Below are 13,322 nucleotides of genomic sequence, written 5' to 3'. Positions count from 1 at the left end.
ATGTTAAGCTGACACCCGAGACAGTCAAAGCCTCCCAGAATTCAATGTCCCACACTATTTTCTGGTTGTACCAAAAAAAATAAACAACCAGCGAATGATTTCACCTCTAAAAAAAGCATTTACACTTAAAAAATGGGATGAGGTGGGATTCCCTCCTTCTTAAAAATGTTTCTAGAGCTACTAAAACACTTGCATTTACAAAATAATTGATAAGAAATACTCCTCTGGATTGCACAAGAAGAGAGAAAGGGACCGCTGATAAGACATGGTATACGGTATTAATCAGACTTGGTTTCTTTCTCTCCTGCTTCGTCAGAGGCTGAACTCTCCTCAGTTTTCATTTCCCTGTTTTCTGCAGGTAAATCTTCTTGAGTTTCTTAGTTTGCCACTTTGGCCTGTTTTCCCTTTGCTCCCCTTTTCCCTTTTGTTTGCACTTTTTTGTCTGAAGATGTATTCTTCGCTGCTGCATTTTTCAGCTTTGCTTCCACTTTTGCAGGAGCAGGTTTAGCTGGCAACCGCGCCAATCTCCTCTTGGGCTCTTCCTTGGTGGTCCCTTCATGACCTTCCTCTTGGGCATCCTGATGACGAGGAGGGCGCATGCCAGGTGCCTGCAGCCTCCTCGCACCGAGAGCCTTCGCGAAGCTAGGCTGCCTGGCCGCTGCCGCTCCCGAGCTGCTGAGACCCACCAGAAAGCTTCTTAAGAAATCTGTGACCAGGCATGGTGGCTCATGCCGGTAATCCCAGTACTTTGGGAGGCAGAGGCGGGTGGATCACGAGATCAGGAGTTTGAGACCAGCCTGGCCAAGATGGTGAAACCTCATCTCTACTAAAAATACAAAACTTAGCTGGCTGTGGTGGTATGTGCCTGTAATCCCAGCTACTGGGGAGGCCGAGGAAGGAGAATCGCTTGAACCCAGAGCCGGAGGTTGCAGTGAGTGGAGATCAGCCACTGCACTCTAGCCTGTGTGACAGAGCAAGACTTTAATCTCAAACAAACAAATAAAACCTGTATTGCAGGCGAGCCAGGCATGGTGGCTCATGCCTGTAATCACAGCACTTCGGGAGGCCCAGGCGGGTGGATCACCTGAGGTCAGGAGTTCAAGACCAACCTGGTCAACATGATGAAACCCCGTCTTTACTAAAAATACAAAAAATTAGCTGGGTGTGGTGGCAGACGCCTGTAATCCAACTGCTCCAGAGGATGAGGCAAGAGAATCGCTTGAACCTGGGAGGCAGAGGTTGCAGTGAGCCGAGATCCTGCCATTGTACTCCACCCTGTGCAACAAGAGTGAAACTCTGTTTCAAAAACAAAACAAAAAAAAAACCTGTATTGCCCCCAAAATATCAATACTAATGCCAATGTGACCTCATTTGTCCTCATTAGCTGGTGGAGCCTGACGTGTATTTGCGGATGACAAAGAAAAAAATGAACCATGTGATAAGTATAGAATTCGAGATAAGTATAGAATTGAGGATTTGTATGAATATCTAGGAAGAGAAAGGCCAGGAAGCCCTGCCTGCAATCCAGGTAAGCAGAATAAAGGTTGTAAGTACAGAGAATAGATAACAGATCTGAGAAATATTTACAGGTTAAATTCCATAGTATTGGCAATTGTAGATGACAAGGAAGAGGAAGGGTTGGAGGGTGAAGACCAGATTTCTATCTTAGGAGATGACAGAGTGGGTGATTCCACTTATAACCAACAAAACACAAGCTTTGGAGCTTCTGAGGTGATAGTGGTGCTGAGTGTAGCAGACTTAAGCACTGACTTTAAGGCAAGGGACCACATCAAGGTTTCTCAACCCTGCCACTATGAACATATTTGACCACACAATTATTTGTTGTGGGCATTATACAATATTTAGCAGCATCCTTGACTTTAACTTACAGATGCCAGTACCAACCACCCCCCCCTACATGTGACAAAACCAAAAATATCTCTAGACATCGCCAAATATTACTAGAGCAGACAGAATCTCTCCCTGGTTGAAAATCACTGAGGTAAAGAGGACTGAGAAAGAGCATTTCAGGCAGATAAAACAGTAAGAATAAAGGTATATGACAGAAAACAGCACCAGGGTTTAGGGAATAATAAGCAGTTTCATATCACTTGCAGCATGACACCCAGTTAGAAAGATATAAGAGAAGGGTACTGTTAGGCCAAAGTCATTCGCAAAAAACCTTGACTAGCTTATTGTGCTAAATAGTCACCACTTGGCCCCCCAGTTCTCTGCCGCCTGCTCTGTCCCCCAAGAGACTGACTTTTGTGGGTGGCATCACAGAGAATCTCTTGCCCTTTGACTAGCAGTTAGCTTGGACCAATGAGAGGCATTGGCAAGAGATTGGAGGGTGGGAGTAGAGAGAGGTGGGATGTTTATCCACAAGGCTTCCTCTCTGCAGGTCTGTGATATGGCAAAGGCTACACTCCCCTAAGTTTACAGCACCTTTCCAAGGACGCCTCCTTCTTGGTTCCAGTTCTCATGAGATTCTGGCTACACCATTCCTTCTACATATCCCTCCTACAACCCAGTGTGGTAAAACTTTTATAATGTTGCTGGTTCCTGAGCGCCTCACTAGGCCTTTTAGTTTATTTTCCCCTGCCAAAACCTCTGTAAATAGTTTCTTTATTAGTTTGTCTTCAGATACACCTTTATGAGTATGGCATTTAATTCTTCCCAGAAGCCTAATACAAAGCAAATACTAAGACTTTATTCTAGGATTGATGAGAAGCCATTCAAGATTTCCAGCATAGATGTAAAAAGGCAAGTTCACTATTTTATATTTTTCATCTCATAATTGTGAGTAGGATAGATTTCAGGGGTAAAATATTCGCTTCAGAAAAACCAGTGAGGAAGATTTAGCAATAACTCAGGTAAGAGATGATGATTATCTGACCAGAATAAAGGTAGTAAGTACAGAGAATAGATGACAGATGTGAGAAATGTTTAGAGGTAGGCTTGGCATGGTGGCTCAGGTCTATAATCCCAGGACTTTGGGAGGCCAAGGCAGGTAGATCACATGAGGCCAGGAGTTCGAGACCAGCCTGGTCAACACAGCAAAACCCCATCTCTACTAAAAATACAAAAATTAGCCAGGCATGGTGGTGCACATCTGTAATCTCAGCTACTTGGGTGGCTGATGCCCGAGAACTGCTTGAACCTGGGAGGTGGAAGGAGGTGGAAGTTGCAGTGAGGTGAGATCATGCCATTGCACTATAGCCTGGGTGACAGAGGGATACTTTTGTCTCAAAAAACAAAACAAAAACAGAAGAAAAAAAGACATGTTAAGAGGTTAAATTCAGAGGTATTGGCAATCGATAAAAGGTCAATGCCAAGAAAGAGGAAGGAAGGGCTCAACGGTGATGGCCCTTCTATCTTAGCAGACGACAAAGTGGGTAATTTCTATCTTGGGAGATGACAGACTGGGTGATTCTGCTTATAACAAACAAAACAGAAGCTCTGAAGCTTCTGAACACAAGAGCAGAAGAGAATTTACTGAGGAAAGGAATGAGTCAGTTTTCTCCAGGTTGAGTTTGATATGTCTGTGGGACATCCAAATGCAGATGTTCAGCAGCCTGTTGCATATTCAAGCCGGAAGCCTGGGAAAGTGCTCTGTACCTAAGGTAGATTTTGGAATCTCAACTACAAATGGTTGTTGAAATTTCAGGATTGGTGTTAGGGAACACATGCATTCCAAGAATGGGCAGAGAAAAGTTGATTGTAAGGACAACAGAGGAGGAATGGCCAGAGATGTACATAGAGTAACAAAAGCGTGTGCTCAGCCCAAATGCCAAAAAAGTGAAGAGTTAGAAAAAAACGAGTTATCTAGATGGTGAATTGTAGGAATGTCAAGTGATCTGGGTACAATACTCCATCTCCAGTCAGGGGCTGTATAAGAGCTATTGGATTTGGCACTTTTCTTACAGATTCGTTGCCGGTATCAACAATATGTAAATTTTCCAGCACAGTGACTAGCACATGGTAAACATTGGATAATTTTTAGTTAAGTTTTCTAAAACTATTTATAAAAGTTCACACAATATAAACAGTAAGTACTAAATGTCAATTTTAAAAGGTAATTAGAAATTTTTTAAATTTTATTGTAATTTAAGACACTAACTTAAGTTAGAATAAATGAGAACAGGCATCTAAAAAATAAAGACTTTATCACTTCGGTGAATAAGTGGTCAGATTAAGCAACACTTCATAGGCTACAGACTTCTAGTTAAAGTTGGGTCTTGCTGAGTAAAACAATATCTGCAGCAGCTGAAGCTGAGGGAGATCTTATCAAACAGAAAGTGGTGACTATTTTATGGTAAAGTATATAAGGCATGGCCAGTTGGCAGATTCTCCATAGATATAATAACACTAATTCTTTAAGACTCTTAAACATTATAGATCAGGAAATGCCAGTGTTAATATCTGTAGGGATGATAAAATCTGTGCACATTTTGAGAGTATTTACCTTTTGATGTAAACCTAACTGGCACATGATCTCCTTGGATATGCAGGGTTTTCCTTTTGCTTTCTTAGAAGACAGGCAAATGAGCAGATCCCAAGAGCCCAGATCACCTAAAAGCAAAAGAATATTCAAAACAAATAAGTTTTCATCAGATATTTTAAAGGCAATATTTAAATCTTCAGAAAAAAAATGTAATTAGTTAAATTCTAAAACACAAGTAAATGATCTCAAATATACTTAAGACAAAAAGTCAATAAAATAACTAAAATTCAAATTTTAAATTTTGGAAGTTCTAATATTTTTATATTTAGTATTCTATTCTATAGATAATTTAATTGTCTAAAGACATAAAATTCATTTAAAAGATTGAAATTAGAATACCTTAAATCACTTCTTTTAAAAATTAATAAAGTCTTTTTTATGGATTTGGGAGGAAAAATAATAAAATCTTTTAAGATAGAAGAAAGTTGTGAAATCAAATAACGATAAGAAGTGAAAACATCAAATATTTTGTTCCAGGCTTGGATACTCCCACTATTTTTCACAGATCTAAACGTCAAACATCAAATTTACTTTTGTAATGTTTCATAAAAGAAAATGTTGTAATAGGCAGAAAATAAAATTCAATGAAAATAAAAACAGGTTTTGCATAAAAGAAATTTGTAATCTAGTTATACACAGCAGAGTTCAGTTCAAACTGTGGAGTATAACACAGATGAAAGCAAATGATATTTCACCTGTTTCACCAAGGACAAAACTCTTTGCCAATAAATCATACTAACTTGCCAAAATAATCTCAGAAGGGTACATTCTTGCCTAATCTCTAAACATTTTAAAGTTAACATTTGTGTGTATACATGGGTTTATTAAACTTTATTCACTTTGATTTTATATATAGTTATATATATTGCTATATATCTATATCTACATATAGATACAGATATAAATCACATGTCCTACATATAATTGGTGCTTTAAAAATATTTCTTGAATAATGCATGAATAACTACTCCTTGAGAGCATGGTAAACACATTACCTCATAGAGAAAAAGCAACAATAAAAGCAACAGAAGAAATGTATTTCAATTTTTAATGTTATTCAGAGACAATATAAAAATAGGTATCTCAAAAATAACCATAAGAAAACCCCACTGGGTAATGTCTAAATGAATTGGTATTACTTAGGAAATAGTCCTTATTTTGGATGAAAATCCAATTTAAAAAACACTTAAACAATTTCTATATACCAAAAAAGAAATTGATCTTTTGTTGATCAATCATGAGATAAATATATTTGAGTGATTATTCATGCCAGACCTCACCAGTCATCTCCTGCATTAGGTCTAGGAGCTTCTAAAAAGCCTAGAAGCAACCAACTTCTTTAATACCTCTCCTTTCAAATTTTTTCAGAATTCCTCACTTGAGAAGCATAATATTTCCAAAAAAAAGCTTTATGAGAAAAGTATTAATAAGGAAGAGGGATCTATGACAATTAGAAATGAAATTTCACTCCCCACCAATCACAAGTCCTGTGCTTTTCAGCTTCACAAGTCCTGTGCTGTCTGGGCTACTGGTTCCCCTGTTTTTAATTGTCCTGTTGCTGGAAGGGAAACCTTTCTACCAAACAAAGGAGTCCAGGCAATTGAATCAAGCTCTTGTCCTAGAACTTCTCTGTTTGTTTGATGTATCCCAAGATGCTGGAAGACAGCACAATAAGGCAAAGGTGCAAGGAGAGGAGCAGCAGCTGATTTGGGGATGAGAGAAATCTCATCATGTAGCAACATGGCCTTAGGCTTGCAAGATCTACCCTGTTCCATACACTCTCACTTTCAAGAAAAGTTCCCATCGATTCCTATAGACAAAACCAAATACTATATGATGATTCCAATACTTTATTTTAAAAGTGCACCTGGCTTTTTCATCCCAAACTTTTTGATTTGGATTCAAATCGAAACACAAAGACTATATTATTCTATATCATTTCTAGCCCAGGAAATGCTAGAACCCTAGAAGAAACCTCCTGTCATATGATTCCCAACTAAATATTTTAAGAAGATAAAGATATGCAAAGAGGGATTTCAAATCATGACCTGTGGCGTTTTGGTCTCAGAGTAAGTTTTATATTCCTCCACGTCTAAAGCATACCCTTCTTCACTATTCAAGGCACATACATCATTTCTAGAGTTGATAGAAATATATATTTAAGCCATAAATGTTTAAAATGGAAAGACACATTTAAATAATTCAAAGCATTGAATTTATTAAGAATCTCCTATGAACAGAACATTGTACTCAAAGTATGAAAGTAAATAGAAAAAAAAAACACAGAGCAGAAAGTCACTGCCCTCAACAATCTCTTTGAGGGATCAAATTAAAAACAAAGTGTGAGAAAGTAAAATAACTTACAAAGCATTACACAGCTTTTTGGCATTCATGAGGGTGACCCCCTCATCCCTCAAAGATGTTTAATTAATATTTTAAATTAATAATTTAAAAATAGTGTATAGTCCACAAATCTCCTCTTAAAATGAAGTAAAGTGTAACTGAAATTTCAAGTAATATCTTCATACACCTTCTTCCCGAATGCTTGCTAGCATGGTTTAAAAATGCTGATTGTTTCCACTCAAAACCCCCACTGTTACCCACATTGAATCCCACCTCAATGTCCCCAAAGCTATTTCCTAGTTACACATTTAGTAGACCTTTTCACTTTGTCTTCATTTCTATTTCCAACATTAGAAGTCAACTCCCTCCCCTGCTTTCCAAAGCCCTTTTCCTTTTTCTAATGAAGTTTTACTTGTTTCATGAGAGGTACTATGTATTAAAATTTAGTTAAAGAAACCCTAACACCACATTGAAATGTAGAAACTGGGCAGAGATCAAAGCACTTTCACTAGCTAAGTAAATCACATTGAGAAGTTAGCCTTGGAGCATGTGGGATACAAATTTGTACCTCAGCACAATGACAAATTACTATATATTGTGGGACTTTGGAGCCACATTTCACAGCTGAAAGCATGAGCATTTAGGAGGCAAATGCCCTAAGTCTCCAGCAGAGATTGTAAACTAAAGGCACACAGGCAAGTCAAGCCCTCAGACAGGATACATCTGGCCTGCACAGCGTTTGTTTTGTTTTTGTTTTAAGTATTTGCCAAAATGCAAATGTCAGCTCAATTCACATATAAAAGTCCAATTTCAGCCTTTATTTGAAAACTTGGAAGCTCTGGTAACACTGGGTCCATATCCTACAAGGCAGTGACTGGCTGGAGCCACTCCCCACATCTTCTCCAGTTTGCCATGGTCTCTTACCCCCATACCTGGCCCTAACTCTGCTTGGGCTCTGTCTCTCATAGCAGCACACCATTCTAGACCTGGCATAAAATAATAGTGTTCCAGGTTTCCATGAGCTGGCCATTTGACAAATTGATGTTCCGTGTATTAGCTTTTAATGAATTAGAGTTGTTCATTAGATAAATTGGTTTTATTAAGATAACATCAGGCAAACTGCTATTTGGTTAACTGGTCCTAGAGGGATGTTTGAATCTACCCTTTTATGTCTAGATTTATCATGCTATTCCATAAGATTGGGGAAGGTCATTCAACTCCAAGGACATTTTGTTGGTTACATTAAAGGTGGCAAGGGCTGCAACTCTTAGGGTTCTTTTCTTTTAGAGCCTGGAAAAATCACGAGTGGTCTCTGATCATCTTTTTTTCTTACATCTCTTCTTCCTAGTTTGGGTGCAAAAGTGGCTCAGAATCTGCTCCTACCTGGGCCTTGCCTCATCTCTTTTTCATTCACTCTCTCATTAGACTTTTTTCCATGTTGAGCCTGTCTCAAGGCTGTTGTCATACTTGTAAATGGCCTAGGACAGGCTCTTTCTAAGCACTGGAGTAAATGCTCGTTGTTTGTGTCTTTCTCGATGTGCTTTTTCTGCACCGAGAAGGTTGACATTAGAGTAAGAAGTGCTAAGACATCAGACTTGTGTTAGCTGAAAACAGGCAAAGCCCCTGGTCACTTTGGATGGTGACTTCTTAGGTTCTCCTGGCATGGGGAAAAGGACATCCCCATATGATTTAGCCTTGCTCTTTAGAACACTGCATTAGGATTTGGGGGCCAAAGCCACTATGAATAAATGAGTAGTAGAAATAGTAGTAACAATGATGTCAACAGCTAGTAGTACTTCAGAACTTACAATGTGCCAAATATTGTTCCACGTATTTGTATTATCTCATTTATCCCATATAATAATCTATTTTATATGATTATTCTATTTTTTTACAGGCACAGAAAGGTTAAATAACTTCCCCAAGGTCGCCCTTCCAGTTAGTGGTGGGAGGAGAGTTTGGATACAAACAACTAGTTCTAGTGGCCATGTTCTTGAACATTACACCATTAACTCCTTTGAAAACAGGGAAGCAACAAATAAATTTAGCTATTGATGCTTTACATGTATTAATTTATGTAATATTTCCAACAACCCGGTGGGGTAGAAACAATTTTTACGTGTTATTACATGTGCTTTACATGTGAGGAAACAGACACGGAAATTATCTGGAGAAACTAGCCTTTCTCTCTCACTCTCCAGTGCATCTGTTTTTCTTTGGAAGCTCGGAGGAAGAAATAACTACAGCAGGTATAACTCAGGTATTCCTAGACCCTCACCTAGGTATTGTGCCCCATCATACTACTGGCAATACCACTGGTAATCAAAGTTAAATCTTCCTATACAAAAGGAGCTAATACTTACCTCACAGGTACTCGGGAACTAGAAATATGTACTTGAACTCTATCTATTTTTGAAAATACATCCTTAAAACTTTCTCAGTTTTTTTTTTTTAACCGTTAAAATTATTTCTTTCCCTGTTGCAGAGAAACCAGAACTTCCTGATCAGGCTTACCAGGTTTTAAATAGAAAGGTCATAGGGCATAATTCTAGGAAAACAGGATGTGGATGCTCCAGTCCCCATCTCAGAATTACAGAAATGTGAAAAACCTACAGGCACCTCCCAAACACTCGGAAGCAAAACTGCTGATAACACAAATCACTATCATGCCTTCATAGTGTTATCTCTGGAAAAGACACAAACTTCTCAGGCAATTTTGGAAGGAGATGTCAGGATCCAGATCAATTAATTCAGATATAAAATGGCACTGACTACAGTTTTTATCCTTCTCTAAGTGTTCTCAGAAACCAGCTAACATCAGTTTGTGTTAAAAGAGCAATTTTTAGAGGTTTTTGTTTGGTTTTGTTTTAAAATCAAGTATCTGCAATAAGGAGTGAGGCTGCCTTTAGAATATTTCCAGTTTCTCATAGACACGCTGCCATAAAGCAAACACTCATTTCCCGACTCATAAATGACCTCCTTCACTGATAACATCTGCAAGATCCATAATTTAATCGAGAGAACAATAGAGAACTCTGAGAGAGCATCACTCATATTAGCATCAAATGCTGTTTATTCTCAAGGAATGACAACTTTAATTTTCTGGCACACTTAATAAAAATTTAACAATATTAAGTCTATTCCTGCTTTCTTCTTTTCCATGGTATTTACAACCGTCTCACAGATTATATATATATTTTTTTCTGTATTTGTTTATTATGGTTTCCCCAATTTGAATGTCTGCTCCATGAGGGCAGAGGCTATATCTATTTTGTTCACTGCTAGATTCTCAGTACCTAAAATAGTGGCTGAAATATAAAGCATTTGCCACGTATTTGTAAAATGTATAAACGAGTAAATCAGTGAATAACTGCATGTGAACGGCAAACAATTATAATTAAATCAAAAGCAAGTATATTGAAATTCTATTCTATAATTAAAAATAGAATAATAGAAAAACATTAGTTTTTAAAAAATGAAATAAATATAATTTTGGTTCTTAGCTGGTAAGGATAAAAGAGGAGAAATAAACATGAGAAGAACAAAGTTAATAACTCATTGTGCTTAAATTATAAAAACAAATGGGAGATTCCAGTGCTTTATATATTGGAAATTTTCTGTAAACACACATTAATTTTAGGCAGAACAGATTTGTAAAGTATAGTTTGGAAAATAAACTTGTCCAAGAGCTTCTAGAAGACAAAGCTACAAAAGCCAAGCCTCATTTACTTATTCACAATATTAAACTATCATATTCCATAAGGATACAACAAGGATGATTTCCTGAGTTTCTTTCCTTTAAGGTGAAGTACTAAAGGTATCTCACTTTTTAGTAATTCATAATATTCCTTTATAATATAATACGTGAGGATATTTTATCTGTTCACTGTTCCTTTGTATTACCCTTCTTTTCACAACTAAATTATAAAATCCTGATTAAATAACAAAGTATTTACCTGTATCCATCCTTTATCAGGATTAGTGCAGAGTATTATGTTCATGAGTACATTTTTAGCTGATTGATGATAAATTAGGGTCTATACTTGATTCCACCACAAGATTAGTTGGATATAAGTTAACCATTGCAAATACCTCTATCTCTTCCCAAATTTCTCAAGTTGCATTAACCAATTCCTTACTCTGCACTCTTCATGTAGTACATCTATGGAACAGTACCATAGCACCCATAATTAATTTTATTTACCATTCTCCAATAAAAGGAACCATGTTGTTGGAGGAATCACTGATTAAAGGGTTGGGGCAGGAAACACACAAGATAAGCCTAGACTGTTGCAGTGTCAGAAAGTAAGAAAGTGCTCAAAAACAAACAAACAAGCAAACAAAGAAAAGCAACAATAAAGGTACATCAAAGACACACTTAAGTCAATGATTAGAGCTGGAGCAATCTGGGTAACTAAATAAATAGAATAATATTTAATTATAAGCTAAAGTAGAAAATAAATATCCATGAGCCCGTAATGGTGCAAATAACTGACTGAATAAATACATACATAGTGATGAAGAGACAAATCTCTCATGCAGAATAATTCTAAAACAGTTATGTAGTGTGAATGGCATATGGTGACACCTTTCCAAATAGTTCAATATGGAAAGAGGGAATAAAATAATATAGTGGAAAAACCTAGCAAAAATTACCTCAGTCAGATAATCAGGTTAACATGAACAGAGCTAAGTCATGTGGTTAGTGCAAACTCTTGACATGATGTGATAAGGATGATGCTTTATCTCTGTGTTCACACTCCTTCAAACCATAACTCTAGTCTAATCATGAAAAAAACGTCAGGCAAATTCCCACTGAGGAACATCAAAATAGCTGACCAGTTCCTCTCAAAACTGTCAAGGTCATAAAAAATGGAAAGTCTGAGAAACTGTCACAGCCAAGAGGAGTGAGCGGAATGAAACATGATAAGTTGAAAGCCCCTGCTTAATACATGCAACTCCTCACATGCCTTAAGGTACTAAAAGCCATCTACAGCAAACCCACAGCCAACATTATACTGAATGGGGAAAAGTTGAAAGCATTCCCCCTGATAACTGGAACAAGAAAAGGATGCTCACTTTCACCACTTCTATTCAACATAGTACTGGAAGTCATAGCTAGAGCAACAGACAAAAGAAAGAAATAAAGGGCACCCAAATTGGCAAAGAGTAAGTCAAATTATCGCTGCTTGCTGATAATATGACTGTATACCTAGAAAACCCTAAAGACTCATCCAGAAAGCTTCTAGAACTGGTAAATGAATTCAGCAAAGTTTCAGGATACAAAATTAATGTACACAAATCAGTAACTCTGCAATATACCAACAGTGACCAAACTGAGAATCAAATTAAGAACTTAACCCCTTTCAAAACAGCTGCAAAAAAACAATAATACTTAGGAATATACCTAATCAAGGACCTGGAAGACCTCTATAAGGAAAACTACAAAACACTGCTGAAAGAAATCAAAGATGACACAAACAAATGGAAACACATCCCATGCTCATGGGTGGGTAGAATCAATATTGTCAAAATGACCAAAGTGCCAAAAGCAATCTACAAATTCAATACAATTCCCATCAAACTGTCACCATCCTTCTTCACAGAAGTAGAAAAAATAATCCTAAAATTCATATGCAACCAAAAAGGAGCCGCATAGCCAAAGCAAGACTATGTAAAAAGAACAAATCTGGAGGCATCACATTACCTCACTTCAAACTATACAATAAGGCCATAGTCACCAAAACAGCATGGTACTGGTATAAAAATAGGCACATACACCAATACAACAGAATAGAGAACCCAGAAATAACCCCAAATACTTATAGCAAACTGATCTTCAAAAAAGCAAACAAAAATATAAAGTGTGGAAAGGACACCCTATTCAACAAATGGTGCTGGGATAATTGGAAAACCATATGTAAAAGAATGAAACTGGATCCTCATCTCTCACGTTATACAAAAATCAACTCAAGATGAATCAAATACTTAAAGTTAAGACCCAAAACCATAAATATTCTAGAAGACAACATCAGAAAAAACCCTTCTAGACATTAGCTTAGGCAAAGACTTCATGACCAAAAGCCCAAAAGCAAATGCAACCAAAACAAAGATAAATAGAAGGGACTTAATTAAACTAAAAAGCTTCTGCACAGCAAAAGAAATAATCAGCAGAATTAACAGACAACCCACAGAGTGGGAGAAAATCTTCACATTGTATACATCCAACAGAGGACTAATATCCAGAATCTACAAGGAACTCAAACAAATCAGCAAGACCAAAACAAACAGTCCCATCAAAAAGTGGGCCAAAGACATGAGTAGACAATTCTCAAAAGAAGATATATAAATTTCTGAAAAGCATATGGAAAAGTGCTCAACAACACTAATTATCAGACAAATGCAAATCAAAACCACAATGTGATAACACCTCACTCCTGCAAGAAAGGCCATAACCAAAAAATAAAAAGAAAAA

General features: G+C 37.2%; 1 protein-coding gene across 9 annotated transcripts in view; it reads right to left on the bottom strand.

The window, feature by feature from the left end:
- Window positions 1-13,322, bottom strand: part of LOC111550158 (cadherin-like and PC-esterase domain-containing protein 1) — a 304,071-nt gene that overhangs the window by 242,550 nt on the left and 48,199 nt on the right. For all 9 annotated transcript variants that reach the window (XM_026454346.1, XM_023223426.2, XM_023223430.2 and 6 more), the window contains one exon: window positions 4,466-4,572. In XM_026454346.1, coding sequence (XP_026310131.1) covers window positions 4,466-4,572 — 107 coding nt within the window. The remainder of the gene's footprint in view (window positions 1-4,465; window positions 4,573-13,322) is intronic.

The sequence above is a fragment of the Piliocolobus tephrosceles genome, unplaced genomic scaffold, assembly GCF_002776525.5.
Source record: "Piliocolobus tephrosceles isolate RC106 unplaced genomic scaffold, ASM277652v3 unscaffolded_41, whole genome shotgun sequence".
NCBI classification, from domain to species: domain Eukaryota; kingdom Metazoa; phylum Chordata; class Mammalia; order Primates; family Cercopithecidae; genus Piliocolobus; species Piliocolobus tephrosceles.
Note: the sequence above shows the minus strand (reverse complement) of the source record. Positions and strands in the feature narration are given on the sequence as shown.